Source organism: Dasypus novemcinctus, chromosome 21 (genome assembly GCF_030445035.2).
Source record: "Dasypus novemcinctus isolate mDasNov1 chromosome 21, mDasNov1.1.hap2, whole genome shotgun sequence".
Lineage (NCBI taxonomy): Eukaryota > Metazoa > Chordata > Mammalia > Cingulata > Dasypodidae > Dasypus > Dasypus novemcinctus.
Genome location: NC_080693.1, coordinates 70133488 through 70159724, shown reverse-complemented (window position 1 = coordinate 70159724; position 26237 = coordinate 70133488). Strand labels below are relative to the sequence as shown.

At 40.0% G+C, this 26237-nt stretch overlaps 1 protein-coding gene across 1 annotated transcript in view; it reads left to right on the top strand.

Moving 5' to 3' along the window:
- The window catches only part of PITPNC1 (phosphatidylinositol transfer protein cytoplasmic 1), a 291166-nt gene extending 268166 nt beyond the window's left edge, over nucleotides 1–23000 (top strand). Inside the window, exons 7-10 of the mRNA XM_004450043.5 lie at nucleotides 999–1154; nucleotides 3929–3992; nucleotides 14489–14607; nucleotides 18397–23000. Of these exons, the coding sequence (XP_004450100.1) occupies nucleotides 999–1154; nucleotides 3929–3992; nucleotides 14489–14607; nucleotides 18397–18402 (345 nt within the window). The 3' untranslated portion in view covers nucleotides 18403–23000. The remainder of the gene's footprint in view (nucleotides 1–998; nucleotides 1155–3928; nucleotides 3993–14488; nucleotides 14608–18396) is intronic.
- The last annotated feature ends 3237 nt before the right edge of the window (nucleotides 23001–26237 follow it).

The window sequence follows — 26237 nt, the reverse complement described above, 5'->3', positions numbered from 1 at the left end:
TAAAAAATAAAAAAAAGTCACTCTTTGAAAGTGTACAGGTCAGCAGTTTTTAGTATGTTCTGAAGATTGTGCACCACCATCCAGTTCCTGAATGTTTTCATTACCCCGAAAAAAAACCCTGTATCCATTAGCATGCTGCCACTCCCGCCTCCAGCCTTGGAACTCCTTTTTTTTTTTTTTTAAGATTTATTTGTTTATTTCTCCCCATCCCCTCATTGCACTTGCTGTGCCTGTTCATCTTCCTTGTTTCTTTTGGAGGCACCAGGAACCTAACCCAGGACCTCTGATGTGGGAAGGAGGCGCCTAATCACTTGAGCCACCTCCATTCCCTGCTTTGTTGTGTCATTATGCTTTTTTTTTTTTAAGATTTATTTATTTCTCCCCTCCCTCCATTGTCTGCTCTCTGTGTCCATTTGCTGTGTGTTCTCCTGTGTCTGCTTGTATGCTCATGAGGTGGCTCCAGAAACCGATCCTGATAACTTCTGGAGTGGGAGAGAGGTGACCATTCTCTTGCACCACCTCAGCTCCCTGGTTTTACTAAGTCTCTTATTGTCTCTCCTCTGTGTCTTTTGTTGTGTCATATTGCTGCATCAACTCTCCATGTTGGTTGGCACTCCTGCTTCATACATGGGGTGGTACCCTGCATGGGCCAGCACTCCACATGGGCCAGCTTGCCTTCATGAAGAGGCCCCCCAGGGCCTCCAACCCTGGACCTCCTATACGGTAGACGGGAATCACATCTACTTATTATGTTTTTCTTCTTGTGTCTCTTGTTACATCAGCTTGCCATACCCCTCATACCAGCTCATTGTCTTCTTTTGGAGGCACTGGGAACAAAACCACGGACTTCCCATATGGTAGGCAGGAGCTCAATCACTTGAGCCACATCTGCTTCCCGGAACCACTTTTATGCCTTCATGGATATGCCATTTCTGGATATTTCATATAAGTGATGGCTGAACTTTTAAGTTCCCATTTCTCTTGACATTTTTTTCTAGGATCCTAAACACTTCAAGTCAGAGAAAACAGGACGAGGACAGTTACAGGAAGGCTGGAGAGAGAATCATCAGCCCATCATGTGCTCCTACAAATTGGTGACTGTGAAATTCGAGGTCTGGGGGCTTCAGACCAGAGTGGAACAATTTGTACACAAGGTAAGTGAACAAATGTCAGTTCCTGGATCTTAGACAAAGTGACTGTCCTTATAGTTAAGTTGATGCACAATAAATGCAAATATGATGAGCTAACACTAGGTAACTGCATCTCAAAAAATACTTTTTTGATGATAATGCATTTTATACACAGTGTGGTATTCTTCCACTAATAGATGTTTTACACCTCATCTCTTCATTCTGTGGCCTCTGTGGTTCTTGGGTGAGTTTATTTAAGAAACGGAGCTTTTGGACCATGCTTTTCACTTTGCAATTAGGCTAATATCGCTCCAGACAGAGGTACTTGGGAAGAGACAAGAGGGCTTATCTGGGTGCACAGTCCCCAAGGATAATCCTCACTCAAAAGATCCTGCAAATGCAGGCACCTAAGGTAAAGGTGCCCCAAAAGACAGAACAAGAAATTTTGATAGTCCCATTAGATGGTACCCCTCAGCATTTCTGCTCATTTAATAACTCTGCTACCAAAGAATTATCCACAGCCTCAAAACACATCTTCCAATCATAATACCTTCTTCAGCAAAACATATAAATTTTGTGACAGGAACCTACTTAGGGAACCTACTTTCAGGGGTTTCTAACCTGGCTTTCATCCTCCTGGGAGAAAATGGGAAATGCAGTGTTCAACAACTAACTGCTCCTCCCATTTTCATAAAAATATATTCTACCCAAGCTGTCTCTCCATTCCACATAGGCTGGATATCTGTTTATTTTTCCACATAAAAACTGATAAAGAGGGCCTTTCTGAAATTCTGTTAGGGGCACTGAGCTTTTTGTTACTGGATAGATTTGTCTACTGGGTTTGGGGACAGTAAAGTATATGGATCTTGAATTTGCATCATGGAATGCCCAACTCTTGGCTCCTCATCGCTGGGGCTCATGGTAATAGCTGAGACTCCGGAACAAATTTGAGAGCCTTGGTGTTTTCTTGATCAGGGAAATGTGCCATTCTTCTGCAGAGTTCTACAACTCCTTCTGCTCAGCTAGAAGGAACAGAGTGAGACCTGTAGAAATAAATTCTGAGAACTTCTGTTTTCCTGCTCTGTCCTAGTCATTAAGCAGGAAGACAGTCTGGCCTCCCAGAATAAATATTTTCCAGCTTCAGCACTGTGTCTATCTAAGGCTGTGTCTTCCTTGACTCGCCCACATCTTTTCTTTTTTTTTTTTCACCTTTTAATCCAAAATGATCTTTGCTTATTAGGGCCACTCCCATAGTGCATTTTATTATTTCTTCTCACAAAGTATATAAAGATTGTCCAGGGCTTGAGCTTCTTTTCTCACAGATAACTTTGATAAATTTTGACATTCCATTATCTTTGAAATACCTGTAAGAATTACACTCCAGTCATAGGTATTCCCATTGCCCATTTCCAAATATAAGTGTTACCACAGCCCTAAAAACACACCTGTTCTGGCACATACATCGCTGCTGAGTACCTGAGGCCAGCGTTTGCAAGCGTGTAAAGTGCTGGGCTGCCTTCTTCTGAACACCTTTGTTTTTTAAGAATTTCTTCACAGCTAAGAGAAAAAAATGCTCGAAAGCGAGCCATTAGCACATTATTGAATTCTTGTTTCCAGCAGACAGCTGTGTTGTGCTTAATGTAATAGGGTCTATTTACTGATGCCTCGATGCTGTTCTTTTGATTTCCGTGAATTTGACACACTCAGCACTCAAGTGTGTATTACTGTGTGTTGTTTCTCATTTCATTACATATGTTTCCTCTTTTCAAATCATAAAAGCCTCACTAGATATCCAGAGATCTGGAGTAATAAACACTTCATTATAAATGCTTCCCTCATTTCTGCAAATTCACTGAATTAAAATGTTTCATTTATTGAAACATCTTGAACCTTCCACAAGAGGTTTTTCCCATTTGCTGGATTTGTTTGGCAGGAAGAAAGGAATGTTGGAGGGAGACTATGAGTATCCAAGAAACATAAAAATTCATATTTATACAGGACAAAAAAGAATACCATGAAATAAAAGTATGTGAATAGTATTACACACACGCACAACTATCAATTATTTTCTTAGTCTTCTATTGCCATTATATGTTGCCATAAGAAACAATTTCATTCTGTTTTGTCTCCAGTCAAGCTTATCATTTCCATTATGTTCTATTCTAGTTCAGGTCTCTTATATCACTTCATCTCTTTCAAGTAATAGTTGACTAAACATTTTTTCCCTTCTATTCCATGAAAGTCAAGCCTAGAAGGATATTTAATGATTTTATCTTGTACCTACACCTATTTCATTTAAAATTTTACCCAATTTTTAGGATGTTTCATCAGTGCTAAGTGTTCTTTGCTTAGAAGTGGTTTGCTGCCCAGAAAAGCACGTTCTTGAGTTCCCACATTTATGACCTTCTGGCATCCATGGGACACACCTTTCAGCAAATGAGAAGTAAAAGCTGTTTTAGTTAAAGATAAATGAAAAAGTTGCAAGGTAATTAGCCCAGAAATTAATTCCACTGTTGTGTGACTGCCAAATAGTTGTCATTAGTTTGCATGCATCCTCAGCTTGACTCTCAAGTAAGATGAAGAGATTAATTTATAGCAAGTATTTGCACGCTATGGAAAAGGCTAAGGGTGAGCAAGTACCATAGCTGCTTACGGCAGCCTATACCTCTCCTCACACATGGAGACGACAGGGATTGAGAAATTTGGAGCACTAGGATTCCCAGAATTGGCCCACTCTATTTTCCAGATGGTTTTAGTCCACCATGATATTATTTCAACCTCCTTCTTTTACTTTTTAGGTGGTCCGAGACATTCTGCTGATTGGGCATAGACAGGCTTTTGCGTGGGTTGATGAGTGGTATGGTAAGTCATTTTCCCCCAAATAACTTGTAGAACAACTTCATAACATGTTGACTTGGACTTTCAGTCCACCTGGCTTCAATTGCTAGAAGGATAAAACAGCAGAGGCAGGGCCTCTGCTTCCTGTATTGAAAAAAACACTGTCCACAGACCACAGTGAAGAAGAATATAATTGTTAAGCTTGGTCTAAAACAATCAGAGTATTATGGACTAAATAGGACCTCAGTAGGTGCATGCTTGCATGCTTGATATGCAGTGCTCCATAATTCTCAATAGTAGGGTTCGAGCCAATCCTTCTGTATTCCAAACTTCAAGATCAAAGTTATCTAAAGCATCATGCCAGTGAAAGTAGTCCTTTGATTCAGAGAACACATAAAACAAGCATTACCAAAAACATACAGATTCTGCAAGAATTCAAGGGCAGGAGCATAGGTTCCCTGTTTATCCTAATTGGGATTATTCTGGGGTGGTTTTTTTTTTTTTTCATGGTTTGGGTTCTGATTGTTTCCGGTAAGTGAAGACAAGCTTTGCTTTAGCCTATGATGGATGAACCACCTTTCACAGATCCTCAGAACTATTGTTTCATCCACACAAATCTTCTGCATTCACAGAATCAATCATCAGATGACTAGAATCCTTAGCTATAAATAGAAATGACCATGTCCAGTTGGTGACTTAGGTTAGATCTGATTTTCTGGTCGATCATCTAATGAAATGCCTCCTCTTTGGCCTTTTCCTTAGTCACATTGAATTTGTTCTGAGTGGAACCTGATTACATTTTGGTGCTCTCCTGTCACTGTTCTACCAAATCCCTCCCTCGTCTTTGCAGAAGGCATCAAATTTAAAATAAAAGCACGCATTGGGCTGAATGAGCAAAGACTGAATCTTGTTAAAATTCTTATACCATTGATTGTACGCTCTGGATGAATTGTATGCTTTATTAATATGTATCAATAAAATTGATTTGTTAAAAAAATAAAAAAAGATTCTTAGCTCTTTCTGAGCCACAGTTTTTTAAGGAGGTACCGGGGATTGAACCCAGGACCTTGTACGTGGGAAACAGGTGCTCATCCACTGAGCTTCACCCACTCCCCAGAGCCATGTTTTAAAAGGCATGATCCTGTAGGCTATGTGCTTCGATTTTTTCTTTTTTCAATTTTCCCACATCTGCACCTTTGAAAGCAAATGCAACTTTCTGGGTCTGTCTAAATGGAGACTTTTAGAAGAGATTCAGCATTTGCTAGTTCTCATTGCACACAACCAGGATGCTGCTCATATGCAGCAAATGTGCCGGCATGCATATTGTCCTAAGTCACCCAAAAACCTGGCTATTTGAGGTTGTTTTCCAGGAGGCAGGAAGAAGGCATCTCCGAGCTTACTTCCCCTGATCCTTAAACCAACCTTTCTGGTTGTTTTTCTGGGTGCTTTAGCAGATTCTCAGAAGGGAAACAGACCCACCCAGAAAACGTTAAGAACTGCTTGTCTCTCCCACCTGACACTTCTCCAAGTCATGTTTTCCATGTCACCAACACCAAGGGGATATGAAAAGGATACTTAGAGAATAACAGGCTCAAACCAATTGGAAGTTTGACAAGAGGACAGGCACCTGAAGGGCTAAATATGTGCCACTTCAAAAACCAAGAGGCAGGCCACTTTGATAGTTTTCTTGATAGTGCCAGAATGTCATAGAGGACTTTTCAGAAAAGGTGAGCTCAAAAGGATAGCCAGAAGAAAAAAAAAAAGATAGCCAGAGCCTGAACCTGATCAAGGGACACAAAGCACTGCCAGTCTGTTAATCAGAAAAGAGGGCTTAATTAGGCAAAATAAAGAAAGGCAGAAAATATGGGAAGTCGTATAATACATGACAGGCAGGAAGGAGAGGACTGGTTGTTTTCCATCTTGGCTGAGCCTGGCACAAGAAAAAGACTTAAGGATTATTAGTCCAAAAAAGACAAAAAGAAAAGAAAAGGAATTCTTAGACCACTACAGGGGTGGAAAGCTAGAATAGTGACTCAGAGGAAACTGGAGACCCGGTTCCTGGAGCCCTGTAAGAAGAGAACGCCTACCTCTTTGTTACCTCTTGGAAGAGAACACCACCTATTAGGGTTAGGTGGAGGTAGTTAAAAACTCAAGGAGTCCTTTGACCAAATAGCCCTTTCTGGATCTCAGTGCAGAAAAACATCCTGCAGTTTAGTGGCCGTGGGTCATTTGTGCGCCTCGCCCTGCCCAGGGTGTTTCTCCAACCCCTAGACACACAGGCAGGGCCTCAGCCAAAACCAGCAACCTTTTCTCTCACCAAGAGGACTGAGAACCAGCCCATCGATTTCACTGGAACTACTCCAACATCATCACCCCCAGCAGAGCTGCCAGAAAGGAAACCAGTGGCGTCCTCCCTACTCAGACATGGACAGTCACTCAAGTGCATGGAAACAGCCCCTGCCCACTGAGAAGAGTGCCTTCTCAGTCCCGTATGCCCGAGGACTGCTGGGAAGCTCGAGTGGGCCTTTCTGGTAAATGAATATGTTGCTGGCACCAAAGCCAAGTGTCCACCAGGATAGCCCTGTAGTTAGAGGAACCTGAAGTTGCTTATTTTTCCATGGGCAGTACAGGCTCAGTGAGGCACTCATTAGTAAACACTTGCCTGTAGCTTACAGCAGTGGTTCTCGAAGGGAAGTCCCTGGACCACAACTTCTTAGAACACTAATTCTCAGGCCCACCCCAGACCTACCGAATTAGAGACTCAGGGGTGTGGGGTAGGGGTGTGCAACCCAGTAATCTGGGGTCTCAGAAGCCCTTCATAGGATTCTAATGAGCCCTGAAGTTCAGAAAACACTGACATACAGCATGGCCTGAAACTGGGTTGGATTGCAAAGAGCTTAATTAATCCAGTCCAAATAGGTTGGACTAGAGAACAGTAGACACTTTCAGAGCCAATTGCTAAACTATGATAGCATGTGAGAGTTAGAGTAAGGCACCGCTCTAAACAGATGAATTAGAAGATGGTGTCCCTTCTGGGTAGACTCAGAGGTGCTGCGGGTTTTCAGGGCTGACTTTAGCCCCGTTCACCTCCTTGACGGTGAGTTTGCACAGTGCTCAAATTGCCTGCCCTTCTAAACCGCACACCTTATGGAGTGCTGGCCCTGGGTTTCTTTCTTCCTAATTAGACTTACCACCTTCAGTGCTTAATTAAGGGACAAGAAAAAGGACATTGTCCTTTTTTTTCTGGCCCAAGGATTAATTTTGCAGCTTTTTTTGGAGTTTTGGCATTTGGCTGTCACACAACGCTCTCCCTAATCAAATTTATTCTGCTCATGTTCGTTGTAAAGCGTAACCATTTCCATATTGAAGGAGTTGAGTTTGTGTTTCAAAGCCGTGGATGGTCTATCCATGAGCCTTGGGTCTTTCTGCATGACTGGAACACTAATCAGAGAAACAACAACACATTTCAGAAGATGAGGTGAGAGAGGAGGTGGATAAAAATAGTCAGCACAGCCTCACAAAAGCATGGCTTTGCTTCACAAATCTGACAGTATTTTTGAAAGGGGAACACAGAAGATTGCCAGAGGGAGGCTGTGATTGAATGGAATGTCTTTGAAAACCTGACCCTTCCAAAAAAAGGATGGGAAAGAGTTCTGACTGATATAGATGAAACTACTTTATGGAAGTGACTTAGAAACCAGCCAGGAGTCCCTAGAGCAGGTCTAACAATGCGTGAAGAAAGCACGCTCAAGGTTAAGAAAGAAGCTGCTAAGCGCTAGCATTAGCTGGTTGAGTTCACCAAGCCTTCACTTTCCAATGACCTCCTCTGTCCTGAAATATGAATTTGAGTGCATTGGTTCATATGCAACATAGTATGTGTGTGTGTGCGCGCACGTGTGCACATGCATGCATTTTTGGGGGGAGAGAACCCATAGCTATCCATCAGATTTTCGAAGGGATTTGTGACCCACCTACCACCACCACCACCACTAAAAATCAAGAACTATTAAAAAAAGCCACAACTGTGGAATACAGTTCTAGGTTTTAGTGGTCTGAATTACATGGAAAAAGGCATTCACCGAGGTTGACTACTTTCTCTATAGAAAACCAGATCCATCCCTAAGCTTTCTATAGCAAGCATGCATTGAATTATAATCATTTTAAAGGGTTTTGAAAAACGGTGCTTCACGAAGGATGCCTGCCATTTGATGGAGCCAAAGGATTAGCAACTCCAACTCATGCTTTCTGGAGCCCCAACCCCCAACCCCTCATCAACCCAACCACTTCTTTAAGACTTTCATTTTGACTTAGAGTCAGAAAAAAATGACTTCTCTTTAGACTGAGGAGCCTGCGAGTGGAGAGAAAATGTTTAAAGAAGGAAATAAAGCATACTGTGCCATTGGACAGGTCATTGAATTAGAGTATATGACTCTCTTTTTAAATTTTAGCTGCTGCAACTGTGCAGTACAATGAAGGAAAATTCATTTTTGCAAACACTTTGTTCCAGGACATTTATAGTTTCTCTGTATATTCAACTGATTTCTGTCTCAAAAGGCCTTTTGAATGTATGAGCTTGCCTCCACTTCCAATGAAATCGAGCTTCCTTCTTTAAAAATAAAATAATTGAAAGAAAGTTGTCACCACAGACAAAGGTAAAAGTCTCAGACAAGAAGAAAATACATACAATATAAGTACCTACCTGAAGATTAAAACCTGTAATATATGTAAAAAGGCCTGTCATTTTTTTTTAATCTCAATAGAAAAAAGGGTAAAGAACATAGAAGAAGAAATGAAGGTGGCCAATAATCTCATTACTTATAAGAAATGTAATAAAAATAACAAGAGGGTATATTATTTACCCATCTGATGGCAAAATTTTAAGAGATTGATGAAAGGTCCAGTTTTGGAGAGGTGAGGAAGAAATGGATTCTCTTACACTATTGATTGGTAAGCAAATTGGTATAGCATCTTGGGATAATAGTTAGCAGTTTCTATAAAAATGATAGGTACAAATAACCTATGACCCAGTAATGCTACTTCTAGAAATTTATTCTTAAGAAATTCTCACACACTTGCTTATGAATATATATACAAAAACATTTATTATCATGTTTATAAAAGCTAGAAGTTAGTCTCTCTCAATGTCTATTAACAGGAATATGGTCAAGCAAATTGATATACCCATACTAGGAAATATGGTGTACAACAGTTACTAAAAATACGGTATGTGAAGCGGCCTTGGCTCAACAGATAGAGCATCTGCCTACCACGTGGGAGGTGCAGGGTTCAAACCCAGGGCTTCCTTGACCCATGTGGAGCTGACCCACACACAGTGCTGATGGGTGCAAGGAGTGCCCTGCCACGCAGGGGTGTTCCTCGTGTAGGGGAGCCCCATGCGCAAGGAGTGCGCCCCGTAAGGAGAGCCGCCCAGCATGAAAGTAAATTAATCCTGCCCAGGAATGGCGCCACACACACACAGAGCTGACGCAGCAAGATGACACACCAAAAGGAGACACAGATTCCCACTGCCACTGACAAGAATACAAGCAGACACAGAAGAACACACAGCAAATGGACACAGAGAACAGACAGTAGTTCTATATATACTGTATGAAAATATATACATTTTCCATCAGTGGAAATATTAAGTCAGTACAATATGTAAAGTGTGATTGCATATATGTAAAAATAAACGGGATTCAGTGTTCGCATGCATAATAACATATATGTGTGCTATAAAGGGAAAAAAAGCAGACTTCTAACAGTGGTTATCTCCAGGAAAAAGGCAGGAGAAGGAATAGGGTTGGTAGAGAAGGTTAAAAGGAATTCAACTCTTTCCTCTGTAAAATCCAATACCATTTGAATTATTTTTATGGAACATGATTCATGCATTACTTGAGTGGTTCAATAAATAATAAATAATTGAGAACTTCTTTTTTTAAAGCAGAAAATGGTTGACGCAGACCAAGACTCACATAGTTGGGCTTCACAAGAACCTTTAATTCCTAGTTAAGGAAACCAAAGAAGATTCCTCAATTAACAAATCCCCTGGGATCAGAACTTCTTTGACACAGCTGACCTGGTGGGAGAGGAGAAGGTTCTGGTATTTCAGCCTCATCACCTGGCAGAGGGGAGGTTCTAGTCAGGTCCAGTGTGACCTCCAATTCTGGCACAGGAAGTGTCAGAGTTGTCTGTCCCCTCACCTGATGCAAGAACAGAAAGAGAGGGAAAGAAATGGTCTCCAGAGAAGGCAGAGAAAGGAAATTTTGTCTCCCTGAAGTGCAACAAGGAGAGCATTTATAGCCCCAAAATACTTCTTAATGCTTAGGAAGTACCTCTCTTAGAAGAAATACAGTATTCATTCCAATAGTCTCTTAAATCAGGCAATGAATTAGCTCTGGTGTTTCTTGTTTGAGAAGCCTTGTTTAAGAAAACCTTTAAGTAAAATTCTGACCTTCAAAATCTGTAAATTAAAGACATTGTTTGTCAATTTGTTTGCAAATTATTGACATAGGTTTCCTTTAATTAAGAGTTTCTCTGATACATGTAAGCAGTTGTTTGCTGGAAGCAAAGAGAGCCAAACCTAAGTTGTTAGAATCACTCAGATCGATGAAAATCAATCAATAATGGAGATGAATCATCTCTGAAAGTATAATCTGTCATTGGGCACATGTAATTGAATTTACTAAAAAAATTGATTCATATATAGATTTTGAGCTAATATACTTTGCAGAAGCAAGACAATGCATTTTACCAGATAAACTGAACAGGAACATTTTCACTTGATTAAAATTTCCATAAATTACTGAAGAATATTGAAAATATTTACATCATTTCTGTGAGCATTTATGGTGTCTGGGTATACTTCAGATTTTAGACAAACATACTTTCCTTGAGCCTCAGTACGGACCAAATATGATCTTCTAGAGAACTAATCTACTGGAAATGTTAATTCTTATGTCTTAATTGGGAAATTTTTTTTTATTTAGATGAAATTTTCATAAACTTTGGGTTTTTTATGCTTCGTTTTTTTTTAAAAAAAGATTATATTTCTACGGTGGGCAGAAATTCTAGAAAAGTGTTTCTTTTTCTTACCAATTCCAAAATTGAAAGTATCCATCTTCCTAATGACCCAAATAATAGTTTTTTAAGATACAGTTCTTTTCTTTTTTTCTTTCTTATGCAAGTAATGCATATTTAATGTAGAAAATTTAGAAAATATAGCTTCAAAAAGAAGAACATGGGGAAGCGGATGTGGCTCAAGCAATTGGGCTCCCGCCTACCACATGGAGGTTCATGGTTCAGTTCAGAAGACAGCGAGCTGGTGCGAAGGGCAGGCACAGCAAGCTGACACAACAAGATGGCACAACAGGAGACACAAGAAGAAAAACATAATGACAGACTCAACCAAGCAGGGAGCAGAGGTTCCTGGTGCCTCCTAAAGAGGACAAGCAGGACGGTGAGCTGGCGCAACGGGCAGGCCCAGCAAGCTGATGCAACAAGATGACTCAACAAGAGACACAAGAGGTAAAACACAACAAAGCAGGGAATGAAGGTGGCTTAAGCAATTAGGTGTCTCCCTCCCACATCAGAGGTCCCAGGTTCAGTTTCCGGTACCTCCTAAAGAAACAAAGAAGATGAACAGACACAGCAAGTGCAAACCATGGAGAGGAGGGGGGGATAAATAAATAAGTCTTAAAAAAAAAAAAGAAAATGAAAATTACTCATAATTTCAACTCCTAGAAATAGTCACTTTAACATTTTTAAATGTAACCTTTTAGTCTTTTTTTAAATGTACATAATGTTTTTCTCACACGAAGGATATCATACAGTTTGAACAATTTTTACTCCTATTTTTATTTTAACAATATATCAGGAATATCTCTCGGGAAGTGGATGTGGCTCAGACAGTTGGCTTCTGCCTACCACATGGGAAGTTGCTGATACAGATCCTAGTGCCTCCTAAAGAAAACAGCAAGCTGGCACAACAGGCAGACACAGCAAGCTGACACAACAAGAGTCACAAGAAGAAAAAACATAAAGACAGACTCAACAAAGCAGGGAGCAGAGGTTCCCTGCACCTCCTAAAGAAGACAGCAAGCTGACACAATAGTCAGGAATGGCAAAATGACTTAACAAGAGACACAGGGAGGGAAATCAGAATGAGAGACACAGCAAAGCAGGGAGCGGAGGTGGCTCAAGTGATTAGGCCCCTCCCTTCCTCATTAGAGGTCCTGGGTTCAGCTCCTGGTGCCTCCTAAAGAAACAAGGAAAACAGACACAGCAAGTGAAAAACAGCACGGGGGTGGGGAGAAATGAACTTTTAAAAAAAGAAAATCTCTCCATAGTATTAAATTTTCTTATACATCATTTTTAGTTATTACATAGTAATATCTGTTCCCTGGGTTGTTTTCAATTTTTCGCTATTATAAACAAGGGAGCAATGATCTTCTTTGTTGTCAAAATGTTTTTCATAAAATTAACATATCTTTGAAAGCACAGGAGGGGGGAGTGGTGGGGTGGGGGTGGGGGGGTTGAATGGGACCTCATATTGTTTTTTTAATGTAATATTTTTACAAAATCAATTAAAAAAAAAAAGAAAGAAAGAAAGCACATGGTCAAATAGTTTAAGCCCCTTTCTTAACTTTGAGGTAATTAAAGATAAAGTATGATTTCTATTGATATTCACTAGAACAAAGAAACTAAAACTCCTTTGTTTTTGTTTTCCAAATTACTGCTATGTCAGGGGGGATGTGGGGAAGAAAAGAAACTGTCTAATGAATGTATGTATTGGGACATTCTTTTTTTTAGCTAAAAAGAATCTTTTAGTATTTGGTTCCAGGTAAATTTGTGTTTTAAAGAAATGTTGATAGGTAGACATTGACATTAAAATGATTGTATTGAAAGAATGTGATATTGTTAACTAAGATGCGTTTGCTCCAGTCACAATGCAGCAGCTCTTTATTGCTTTATGGCCACTTCCATTTTCTAAAAGGAAAGCTTGCTCTTTGCTTTGCCAGATTGCTACTTAGCATTCTTGATACTTACATTGCTTATGGACAGCATTTTTGATTGATGATTTTGGGGTACAAGGGGATCATTGCCTAAATAAAATAGCCCAAGTCTGGATTTGGAGCCACACTCCATCTTGTCTCCAGACCACGTTAAATTAAATCATACGCTTCTGGCAAGTCTGCCTCTGGAAATGAAGAGACTCTCACATGACACATGCCATGATATAAAAAGACACCTAACCACATGATACAGAAAATACTTAAGGAAAAATTCCAGCTGTGAACACTTGCTCTAACTCCCCTCCAAGCTAATTAGTGATCAGGGTGGTAGATTAAGCAATTGTTCAGCATACCTTCATTGTAAAGAGGCTTGAAGTTAAATTCTGCCAAGAGAACAAAAGAGGAATGCCCACCTGGGGAAACTGCCCGTAAAATGTAAAATAACCAAGAAGGGGGGGGGCCGGTAAAACAACAGAAGTACTCAATGTGAGACTACTTGTATGGATTTTTATGCATTTCACACACTGAAGATGGATGGGTTCCTTGTTTAAGTTTTTTATCTATTGGATGAAGACGGGTTCCCAATCTTGGCACTGTTGGGACTTTGGACCAGAAAATTCTTTGTTACGGGGAGCTATCCTTTGCCTTGTAGGATGTTTAGCAGCATCCTTTACCTCTACCCACTAGAGGTCAGTAGCATCCTCTCTCCGGTTGTGACAACCAAAAATATCACAAAATCCTACCCACCCCTCTCATCCCCCCTCCCTCATTTAGAACCACTGGATTAAAAGATCATAATCCTGAGATACTGAAAAACTGCACACTCTGGACCAAAAAAATCATAATCATGTCATGTGCCATTTTATTTATAGATCAGCGTGGGAGGAAGTAGTGCCAGCCATCTTCAAGCTGTTAGGTTAGACTTGAAGTTCAGTACAGACCTGCACTATCGGATACCATCTATTTCGTGTAAAAATATATCTCTGTGTGAGAATTCCACCACATCTCACGGGTTACCAGTGAACATTGTTTCTCTGCCTTCTACGTCATGTTTCCCATAATAGCAATGAAAGTGTACTTTATGTTTGTGAATGCATTAATTGAAAGATGTCTAAGTCCATTCTGAAAGGTATATGGAAGGTAAGTATTAGACCAAACAAACCTGAACCTCTATCCCTAAGGGATCTTCTAACGATGCTTTAGGAGATCTCAAGCTACAGCACACTGCCCACGTGCTAAAACATTCTAGCTAGCTAGCTCACTTTACAGAAACATGCCTAAACAATTTCCACTCTTCTCTGTTCTAAGACTGTTTTAACTTCCTCGCACGTACTCCCCTTTGGCTGGTTTGGCTAACTTTATGATTTACTCTTCATAAAGTTAGTAAATTCCCTGCTTTTTAAACCTCTCCTTGGCTTCTGCTAAGTTACAGTCTTTCCCTAAAGTCTCCCCATTGAAAGTTTGCATTTAATAACCCAAGTTGCCAACGTCTTGACCTTCTTTCAGATATGACAATGGATGATGTTCGGGAATACGAGAAAAACATGCATGAACAAACCAACATAAAAGTTTGCAATCAGCATTCCTCCACTGTGGATGACATAGAGAGCCATGCCAAAACAAGTGTATGTAGAATTTTTAAAACATATTGCCCACCCTTTAGCAAATGCCCACATAAACTGATCTTTGAAATACTGCAACCGTTCAGTTCCCAACCTTCCTCAAAACTGTGTCGTTGCTCAGAAGCTGTTGATGAAGAACCTAAGCTGGGTCTAAATTGGGCAGTGTCACCTCTCACTTCCAGACACTGATTCTTTAAAGCCATTTGACTCGGGGGTTATTTCAGTCACAAAACCAAGAACATGGAGAGTGGAAACGTTTTGCAATACTAGTAAAACTGCCTGTACCATAAAAGAGCAGAGGGGTCCAAATGGATGACATGTATAAACTAGAACATGTCAGTAACTTTTCAAAACATAGTTAACACTCAGTTAATCCAGGGAGGGCTTCCGGCTCATCTGCCATTTTGGGTCTCTTACATTTGCTTTGAAATGTTTTCTAGGATGCTTTGTAGCTGTTTTACCCGATCAATGCCCTTTGATTTAGGTTAATCTCAAGATTGGGCCGCAATCTGTGTGGACACACTGGCTGAGCCCTGAAGGAGGTGGTGAGCTGGGAATGTGCCGGGCTGCAGAGTGAATCTAGACTGGGGCTTAAGCCCCAGAGAGTCTCAAGGTTATGTAGTCACACACTGGAAATCACGAAGTAACTAGGTGTATGACAGCATTTTTTTCTCTTTTTTTTTTTCTCTTTATTTTTATTCTCTTTTTTTATCTTCAGCATTTTTAATATAATTATCTTTCAGCCATTCGTGTCTATGAAGAGAAGAGGTATACAGATAATAAGGGAAAAATGTAGTCTCCAAATCATTTATATTTGTCTTTGCCAGAGCAGGAATCTCTTTTGATGCCATCCTGAGCCCTCATGTCCATTAGCCTCGGCCTTAGATTTTTACGGATTAGATTTTTTTTTTAAGCAATAATGTAGAAAATTGCGATGTGGCTAGAGTTGTAAATGGATGCTTTAGAATTGTGAAGACCTTTTGGATGCACTTGGGAAATGTTTAATTAAGTTTGTGGAGCATGTCTTTGGAACGTGTACTATCCCTACAAGGCTCATGTGCTGCTGTTTGGATGCATGGGACTGCCTTTGAGGTTGAGCGGGCCTGACTCTTCCTGTGCATGCAGTGATTGGTTTTGCAGAAAACACTCAGCTAAGACTTCACTGAGGGGAGGTTTTCCTCTCTATGCACCGACCAGTATGGCCCTCCTTCCCATATGACTCCTCCCTTGCTCTCTCCCTGTTTTAAAGTTCGAAATGCTCATTAAGGAAATTGCCCTTGAAGTTCCATCACTTTCAATTGCCTTTTCTTTTAGGAATGTTAGAACCAGTTCCCCCCAGCTGCTCTCTGAAAGCTGCTCATTATCAATATGACCAAAGGCACAGTCCAAACTGCCATACGCAGAAAAAAAAAAAAAAATATATATATATATATGACCAAAGGAAGCCAGAGGAAAAGGGGAACTGCCACATGTTCAGTGGATGCTAAGCTCATCCTAAATTCTTACCGCCTGAGTCTTCATACTTGATTTCCTTTTGGTTTTACTACATTTATTACTGTTATAAAGTCAACCTATTATGTAAAAGGTGATACCGAGAATGGTCCTCCGCATGGGAAAGACCATCCATGTGTTTCCTCTGGCGGCAGGACGTCAGCACGGGAGATGCCCACCTCCTCAAAAGTTACTGGGTGGTTGGGAGTGGATGCGGCTCAAGCGGTGAGCGCCCGCTTCCCACATGGGAGGTCCCGGGTTTGGTCCCCGGTGCCTCCCAAAAAAAAAAAAAAAAAAAGCAAAAGTTACTGAGTGGTTATTTTGAATGCTTACAATATTTCCCTTATACTTTGGAATTTAATGAAATTGGGGATCTTTTTTTTTTTCTTCTTCTCTAGCATAATGAAAAACAGTTCAAATCAAGAGGTTGTTGGCCATCACAAATGGAAACTGCATGGGTGTTAAAATTTAAATCATCAAGCTGAGCAGGGATAAATTAGATTGATATCATGCAAAATTAATATCCATGAAGAGCTCCAAGGAAAGAGTCTCCTTTTCAATTGAGCAATTTCAAAGCCTTCAAGGAAAGGAACTTCTAAGAGACTCTGGGAGTGTAAAAGGAAACATTCTGTACTTTGGATGATTTCTGCCCCCTGCCGGATGCAATGAGTAGAGCAGTATATTCAGGCGCTTGTTTTAGAAAGTCTAAATTTTCGAAGATGATATCCGAATTTCACTATAGCAGAAACATACTCCTGTTCACTGAAATTTTTCTGAGAGTCCCCACTTTATTTTGAAATCAATACCATCTCTTAAAAAAAACTTATTCTCATTTCTTAGCTTGTTTAATATTCTTAGTAATTAAAAAACTGGTAAGTTTGCACTTATAGTTTTTCTTGATATAGTGTGAATTTTATGTTGTAGCTGCAGAGTTTAATTTTTTACTCCCTTTGTAAAAACTTTTTCCCAGTCAGAAAATTTTAATTGTTCCCAGAAAATTCTTTTAAGGCTTTTGTTTTATGAAAAGTCATTCTGGTTTGCTCATTTGTTATGAGACCTAATAGTTAATACAGTGTTATGAGTATTAATTACACAGCTAATATGTCCAAAGTGGCTGATTGTTTCATGCTAGTTTATTCAGGCATTATCATCTCATGATAACTACTAAAGTTCATGGCAGAGAACAAGAAAGAATGCAAAATGAGCCTCTGAGAAGCTAAAATAGGTGTAGAAAATCCATGACAGCAAATGTTGCCTTTTACTCAAGGATGGGCCCCAGGCCTTCACTCGGCTTATGTCTAATAAACCCAGTTTCCTTCCAGCACATGAAAATGGCAGAGGATGCCAGGGATAGCCAGACTGAGAAGAATTAATAATAATAATAATAGCTGAGCTCCTGAGAATGAAAGGAGACATCAAACTATAAAAAGGCAAATAGCCCCTGAGAAGGACGTCATCGCTGTATTATAGTACAGTGATATATTTTCAATATATTCTGTCCCAAAGGTAGGAAGAGACTCACTCGCTAAATTATCCAATTTTCATTCTCTCTTTTCTTTTAAATTTCCTTAAGAAATAGTTTTCTTTGCTAGGTTTTTCTTGTTGTCATTGTCTTTGAATCAATTAAAACCCTTTCATTCAGGCTAGATAGTAGCCCACAGCCTCTCTGTGTACCTTCAGACTGCTAAAGTATAGTTTAAAAGACAGCATGTGGGGGAGCAGTGTAGCTCAGTGGGTAAGCGCCTCCTTCCCATGTACGAGATCCCAGGTTCAATCCTGGTACCTCCTTTGAAAAAAAAAAAAAGAAAGAAAGAAAAGAAAAAAAGCTTGTGGAGAAATTCTGATGATTTACCTGTTTACCCTACAGAGGTATTCTTGTCTTCTGTGATCTAACATAGACAATATCATTTCAGGGCCATTGGTTGCTTTGCTTTATGGAAGACATGGCCGTATCTAACACTTCCATGTAACAACCATACCCACAACAACACACACATACATACAGATACACCTCCCTGGGGGTGGGCCTGTAACTCGCCTGTGGTTTCGTATTCAGGATACTTAAAATACTCATTGAAGAGTGTTTTGGAAAGTCTTGGATGGATATGCATAAAGGAATATTGTTTTGGGGGTTTTGCCTTAGCAAAAAGAAAAAAATTCAGATTTAGTGTTTAAATGATCTGAAGAGATCCCTTTATGATGGGGTTCCTATATTTCCTTTAAAAAACAGGCACAATGATGAGAATCCATTTCCATCTCTTGTCAATACTGTTCAATTCTCCTATTTTGTTTTCTCTAAAGACATGACAATGGATGAAGTCCGAGAATTTGAACGAGCCACTCAGGAAGCCACCAACAAGAAAATCGGCGTTTTCCCACCTGCAATTTCTATCTCGAGCATCCCTCTTCTACCTTCTTCAGTCCGCAGAGCCCCTTCCAGCGCTCCATCCACACCCCTCTCCACAGACGCACCAGAATTTCTGTCAGTTCCTAAAGATCGGCCCCGGAAAAAGTCGGCCCCAGAAACTCTCACGCTTCCAGACCCTGAGAAAAAAGCCACCCTGAATCTACCTGGCATGCACTCTTCAGATAAGCCATGTTGGCCCAAATCAGAGTAACTAAATATGAATATTTCATGGGGTTTTACAGTTTCATTTTGGGCTTTTTTTTTTTAAGAATCTTCTGATATAGAAAAAAACTGCTTTGTCATTCAAACATGTTCCTTCCATCTCTGAGTGTGCATGTGGTTAAGTGATTACGCGTATCACAGGAATCGCTAAGTATGCCATATTAGACGTAAGATGTGAGACTTGCAAAAGACAGAAGGAATCTTCCATACAGCAGTAAGCCAGAGAGTAAGTCTTGCAATTGGGCATTTGATGAGGTCAACGTGGACTTCAAGGGTAAACAAATGAAAACTTTGCACCACTTTGTTACAAGATGTGGTAAATTAGTGGAAGGTCAATTTCCCATCAAACCTGAAATTCCCAAAAACACTCTCAGGCATAACATACCTAATGGTTAGATTTTGAACTGCTGATCACCAATACTTGAATACCAATAGTTTCTAAGATTCCTAGTTCAGTTAGTCTGACTCAGGATTTGGGGCCTAGCTGACTCTTTAAATTTTTGAAAATTTTAATTATCAACCTATATGGCTCCAAGTGCAATTAATGATAACTTATTTATATCTTTCACAGAACTTAATAAAAATTCCACTTGTTTCTGTCTTCTAATAACTTTCCCCTCTGTGCCCTCATGGCCTCAGAAATCTAAGAATTGCATGGGTGAATGGGATTAGAGCTGACTGATTTTGGAATGCTTTAGTTTAGAACCCAAGAGGCCCAGGTGAGGCAGACATCTTTTTTCTCTACAGGTACCAACAAACCTTGACTTCTCAGCTTTCACCATCCATTAAGATTCTCAGAATTTGCAATTAATTGAGTAGAATTCATTGACTCTTTGCCCATTCAAAGAAGTTCAAGGGCAGAGTACAGTAGCCAGGCTTTAGCACTGTCAGGAATCTGGTGTGCCAACTCTGAAAAAGAGAACTGTCTCTCCTTGTTTTACTCTTAGTAACATCCAAACTTCCCTGGAATGGATTGGCCGTCACGGAATCTTAGAAAGGAGTGTCACTGTCTTGTTCCTTACTTGAAATCCCAGTATTTTTGGGAATGTCACAGAAGTCACATAAATGATGTCAAGAGGGAGGAGAGAATGAGTGGAAATGATGACTCCTATTTGTAGCGTAAAAAGGAGGAGTGATGATAGATGCCGCTCTGTCTAGTTTTCTTTTCTGCAAGTGGAGGTCATGCAGGATCAGAGTCAAGGTTAACAGCAGGCAAGATCATTCACCAAAGTGGCAGAAAAAGAATTCTCCTTCCGTCCAAAGGAAGAAAATCTGTCACCTTCGCACCTCACTGCCTTTAAACAAAGAAGGAAGGGCAAGCAGAATCTCAGCTTTTGCTTTTGCCCTCCAAGAGAGGAAGAGAAAAGGTAATTGGGCAACTCCAAGGCCCGTGCCGCAGCTGGCCTTCCTGACCATAACCTCCAACCTCAGGAAAGGAACTTTCCCAAAAACAGATTCCAAAGGAAACAAAATAGATCACGGAGCATGTCCTCCTGCCACAGCCTCTGGGCCAGTGACCCCTGCCTGCTTCTCTCTCTCAGTGCTCAGCACTCTGCATAGTGTCTTTTTGGTTGATACTTTCTCCCAAGGTGCAGACGCTGGCACTGTGTGCCAGCACCAAAGTCATTTGTCAGACTGCCGAGATCATTTCTTTATCTGTAGGTTGACTTAAAAAAATAAAAAATGAATAGACCCAGAACTCAAGAGGAAACCCGTTGCAAGAATGATAGCATTGTGGTAAGATGCCTTCGCTGCATGGTATGGTAGCATGATGTTTGCCTGTGGGGAAATTTAATCTTTCATCAAACTCCCTTGGACTTCTAAATGGCCCCTTCTCCCCACAGTAGTACTAAATGAGAATGTCTGGTTTTGACAGGGTAGTTTTAAGAAAGCAAAATTCTGCTCTCAGAAGATACTGAGATAGTGTATGTATTTGCTTATCATTTGCAAGCTGAAATCAGGGTGGGGGGGATCATTATTTTCACATAGAATGAATTTATTTTGTGCAGTTTGTTAACACATCCCATTAATGCCATTGCTGTTTTCTCTCTTTCATAAAGTCGCTTCTGCTTTCAAGGTCAACAATTCTGTATGTTTTAGAAAAGTTGTTCGTGATTTCCTTTGTGAGTTTTATTTCTCTTATAGCCAGTATAATACCACAGACATCAGTTACAAAGCCACCCACGATAGTATGATTCCTAGCCAACAAATGTGTGTGCTCTTAAGTACGTTCAAGTTTCTTGTCTACATGTGGTCCGTGTGCATTTAAAAGGGGGGGTGGGGAATGCCAGTATTCCTTTAGCTGCTTTGAATATTTAATCCAATCATTACGAGACATAAACAACTTCAATATTTTATGTATCTTGGTTTTCAAGTGTCGTTTCACATTCTCCATATATGAATTTGTTATTGTGGGATACAAGCCTTCAATGAACATGTATATAGAACTTTAGTAATTCTTATAAGGATGGAAATTAGATGGCTGCATGATGGAAATTTAGAAGAAAACAAAAAGCAGAAACTTGAATTCACTAAGCATGTTTGGGGAAAATAGAATCCTTAACTCAGTGCCTCTGTCTGCCATGTGGAAACCTTCAACTTTGTTCACCAAAATTGTATTATACCTGTATATATATATAAATATAGTATAGTGAACCAGATATCACAAGTTTTAAGTCTCTGGTAGCCAAATTAAAATAACCTATAGGATAACACATATGTTCACCCTGTCTTCATCTCTCATACTAGGGGAGACCATCAAAATAACCATATGTTTCATTACATTGGATGGATTTCAAATACAAAATGCCCCTGTGCTTCCCACTGGCTGTTAAGTACAAGCCTTCTTGCTTTGGCTGTGCCTTCCTGGAACTTGAAGATCTTGGTGTTTCTACCCGATAAGCTTTGTCAGAAATCAGATCTGAAGATGATTTCATTTTTCTTCTTTTGGACTGTAATAAGCCAAAGCAAAGGAAAAGCATGACAACAAAGGAGACTGTGACATTTTTCGGTTATCACAGTTATAACTAAAACAATAAGTGGTTTCATTGGCGAACTAGTTTATAAACTCTTCTGTTATGGTTTTGCATCTGTGTGTAGGGAAAAATGGTTGTAATTTATTTGGAGACATTTATTAGCTATGCCTTTGGTTGTGAAAATAAATCTCTAAGTACTACAATTCCAGATATATAACACAGAAACTTAAAAACACAATACCCCCAAAAAGAAATTATGTGGTTTTCTTTCAAGACACTGTAATAAACAGTTAGTGACCTAAGGGAGTATATTCTGACACTCTTGGGAAATCAATTTTCTGAATGTTTCAGGGCTAATATATTTATGTACACTTAAAATTTTTACCTTGCTTAGCATTTCTTCATGGTGCAGAGACAAGGTAATATGTCATTGGCTGGCTTAGATCAATAGGAATTTTGCTGTAGAGAAAGTATAATTTACTCTGCATATGAAGTATTACCAGATAATCCAATAGAGAGGAATTGTCTAAATAGTTTTGGTTCTTTTCTGGTCACCTGACTCAATAGGCTAGGTGACAGTCAGCCATCTGAGACATAGTTCTTGAAATTAAAAAATTTAAAAAAAAATCTGTCCAGTAACTGAAATTTGATCCTAAAATAAACTGTTTTAAACTATTCATCCGTGCTCAAACTGAAATGTTACACAATAGCAGTCTTGGCATGCTGAGGCAAAGCATATTGGGTTCTTCTATGCTGTACCTGCAAAAAACCTGTTTGCATTTAAAACATAAGTGTTTAAGAGCTTTTTAGGAATTAGTGCAATAAGAGAATGTGAACGTGTCGAGAATTTTTCAGATGCCATTAAATGTAATTCTGTTTTTAAGTTAACAAATGCTTTAGGATAAGCCTCTCCATGTTTTGGCTTTACATTGAAAGCATGTCTATTGAATTGCAAGCCTCCCTTCAGTGTCTTTGTATCACCAAGAAGAGGTTCTTTGAGTTGATGTTATACCTATGCCAGTTTTATGTAGCTTCAAGTGTAATTTTTGGGGTTTACGTTTTGAACTGGGATCTCGATTGGTTAGATTAGTCAATATACCACTGCCACTGCTGAAGGCCCAAGTTTTGGAATGCACAGTGTTATAGACTACAAAGCAAAGCAAACAAAAGTTGATCCTCACACATCCTACCCTCTGTGTCATTTTATGGCTGTTTTGTGTTTTTCCCAGTTATTTATTATTAATAACTTACTTTTTCTAACATTCTGTTGTAAATAAAGTACAAAGCAATCTTCTTTCCAAGTGTAGTTTCCGCTCTCTCTTTCTCAGCTATTCTGCAAAGGAGTGTTGACCATATGAACTTGTGGGTTAATCAGGAAGAAGCCAGAGGAAGAATGAAAATCCAACATCCTTGACTTAGACCCAATACAAGAGGACCTGTGGGCAAGGAAACCTAGAGCTAACAGGCATACAGGGCCATCAGGGCTGGGGATCTCGGTAGGAAAAGCCTGGGTTCCACCTCTAATTATCCAGCCAAAAAATACCCAAGGTGAAGCTCTAACCCAGTGGGGTATACCCACATGTGCTTGCCCATCCATCTAAATGGACACTTGGTTTCTCCCTCATCAAACATGAGGCCACAACCTGCGTGTTGACCAAGAAAAATCATCCCGAGGGAGTCTACAGTCTCACTACCCAAATGGGACACCAGATTCCCTGCATTGCCGGGCAGGCCAGACTCTCATACGGTTTCTCCATCTTGAGTAGTTGTTCACAAAAGGGTCTTTTCAGATGGATAGATGAGGACAGAAATGCTCTGATGCCCCTTGTTGATTGCTCTCCTCGGATCCTAAACAGACACCTCTTGCTGGAGGTCTCCTCTTCCATCCTGAAACTAACATCCACATCCACAGCACTGTTCTCATCTCTGATTAAATCAGGGCACAATGTCATATCACAATGCACCACGACTAGATTTTCTACGCTGAAAATTTCCCCAAAATGATAGAACATCAATCCAATTAACTAAAACATGCTTGCTTTTGTAGCCCCAACTCCACCATTACCATCCCACCCTGCCTTGTCATTCTCTGTTTGAAGCACACAAAGTTCCCACACATAGTTGCTTGCTGATTTGCAGCCAGCAAACTTGGACACATTCAGACATACTTGCTCCTGGACCTGAACTGTACGGATTGTTAAATACTTGGATGCCTAGTGTTAAATAAATAGATGTTTATGACACTCCTGATTCCCCAATATAGCTTCTAATCAAGGCATTTCTCATTGGAGCATTACTCTCGGATTTCTGAAAACCAACATTCTTTTCTAAGATTTCATTTTGTCCGTAACATTCCACTTAGGACTTCTTGCTCCAATCTCCAACTGCATTGCCTTCTCAGATTCAAAGTAAATTATTCTTCCTTTCTCCAACCCTATTCTCAAATATCCCTAAATGAAAACATTATTCTCAAACCTGAAGCTTTGATAACTCTGGAACGATAACCTATATGTGCATGTGCATTCACATGTGTATGTCTGTGTGTTTTTAATTCCGTTCTCTTCATCCAGGCAAGACCTGTTTTTCAAGATGGTCATTCTTAATTATTTATTGGCTTTCTGGCATCCCTTGCTCCCATAAATTTTACCCTTTCTAGTAGGATATCTCGTTCAAATCCAAACATTTAACTATTTCCCCTGCTGTGGGGAAGGTTGGAAACAGGCTGGTACTTTCCCTCAATGCTCATGCTCTGTTAACAGCATTGAGTGCTTGAGCTAATACAGAACCAAAAAACTCGACTTGGTCACAGGCCCTCAGTACATCATCATTACTGAGCTGAATTAAGCTCCTGGAAGTAAAGAAATGATGATGTTTATAAGTACCAACTCTGCACCACAAGGCAGTCAAAAAAGACCTGGTATCATCACTTACTCTAATTTGTAGAAGGGCAATTTGACCACTCTATCATTCAAGGGAGTCAGTCCACCAAATATGGACGTTTGTGATTTTTTAAAAATTTTACTCTAAACTTTCTTGCTCCCAAGGGAGTCTACATGCAAGACATGCAAGGTACTAAGAGTTTACTGCTCATTAGCAAACCCTGAGAATCCTTTTGTGCTCTTAAGCACGTAAGTGATTATATTCAAAGCATCCCAAAGAAGCTTTCTTTCTGTGAGTAGAGTATGCAGTTGAAGTCTGTCACAAACAACCCTATTAAAAAGTGGGCAAAGGACTTGACATTTTTCCAAAAAAGATATAGAATGGATAAAAAGCACACGAAAAAATGCTCAATATCATTAGCTACTAGGCAAATGCAAATCAAAAACATGAGATACTACTTCACACCCACTAGATTGGCTCTTATTGAAAAAAAAGGGAACTCTCATACATTGTTGGTGGGAATATAAAATGGTATAGCTGCTGTGGAAAGCAGATCAGCAGTTCCTCAAGAGTAGCATAGAGGGGGAAACGGACTTTGGCCCAGTGGTTAGGGCGTCCGTCTACCACATGGGAGGTCCGCGGTTCAAGCCCCTGGCCTCCTTGACCCGTGTGGAGCTGGCCATGCGCAGTGCTGATGCGCGCAAGGAATGCCCTGCCACACAGGGGTGTCCCCCGCGTAGGGGAGCCCCACGCGCAAGGAGTGCACCCATAAGGAGAGCCGCCCAGCGCGAAGGAGGGAGCAGCCTGCCGAGGAATGGCGCCGCCCACACTTCCCGTGCCGCTGACGACAACAGAAGCGGACAAAGAAACAAGACGCAGCAAAAAGACACAGAAAACAGACAACCGGGGGAGGGGAGGGGAATTAAATAAATAAAAATAAATCTTTAAAAAAAAAAAAAAAAGAGTAGCATAGAACTACCAAATGACCTGGCAATCCCACTTCCAGATATTTTCCCCAAAGAATTGAAAGCAGGGACTCAAATATTTGTATACCAATGTTCATAGCAGCTTATTCAAACTAGCCAAACGATGGAAGCAACCCAAGTGTTCGACAACAGATGAATGGATAAACAAAATGTGGTGTATACATACAATGGAATATTATTCATCCATAAAATGAAATGAAGTTATGATACATGCTACAACATGGATGAACTTTGAAGACATCATGTAGAGGGAAAGAAGCCAGACACAAAAAGACAAATATTATATGATTCCATTCATGTGGAATAACTGGAATATTCAAATTCACAGAGACAGAAAGTAGAGTACAAATTACCAGGATTGGGAGGTGGAGGGAGGGAGACTGTAGAGTTAGAGCCTAATGGTTACAGAGTTTCTGTTTGGGATGGTGGAAAAGTTTTGGTAATAGATGGTGGTGATGGTAGCAACATATTGTGAATATCATTGATACCACTGAATTGTATGCTTGGAAGTGGTTGAGATGGGAAATTTTATGTTATCTATATTACCACAGTTTTAAAAAGAGACAATGACAAATAAATGCAATACCTGATCTTAGACTGATCTAATTATGGAGGGAGAAGTGTTCAAAAGGACAAAATTGGGACAATAGAAAAATTGGAATATGGACAGTA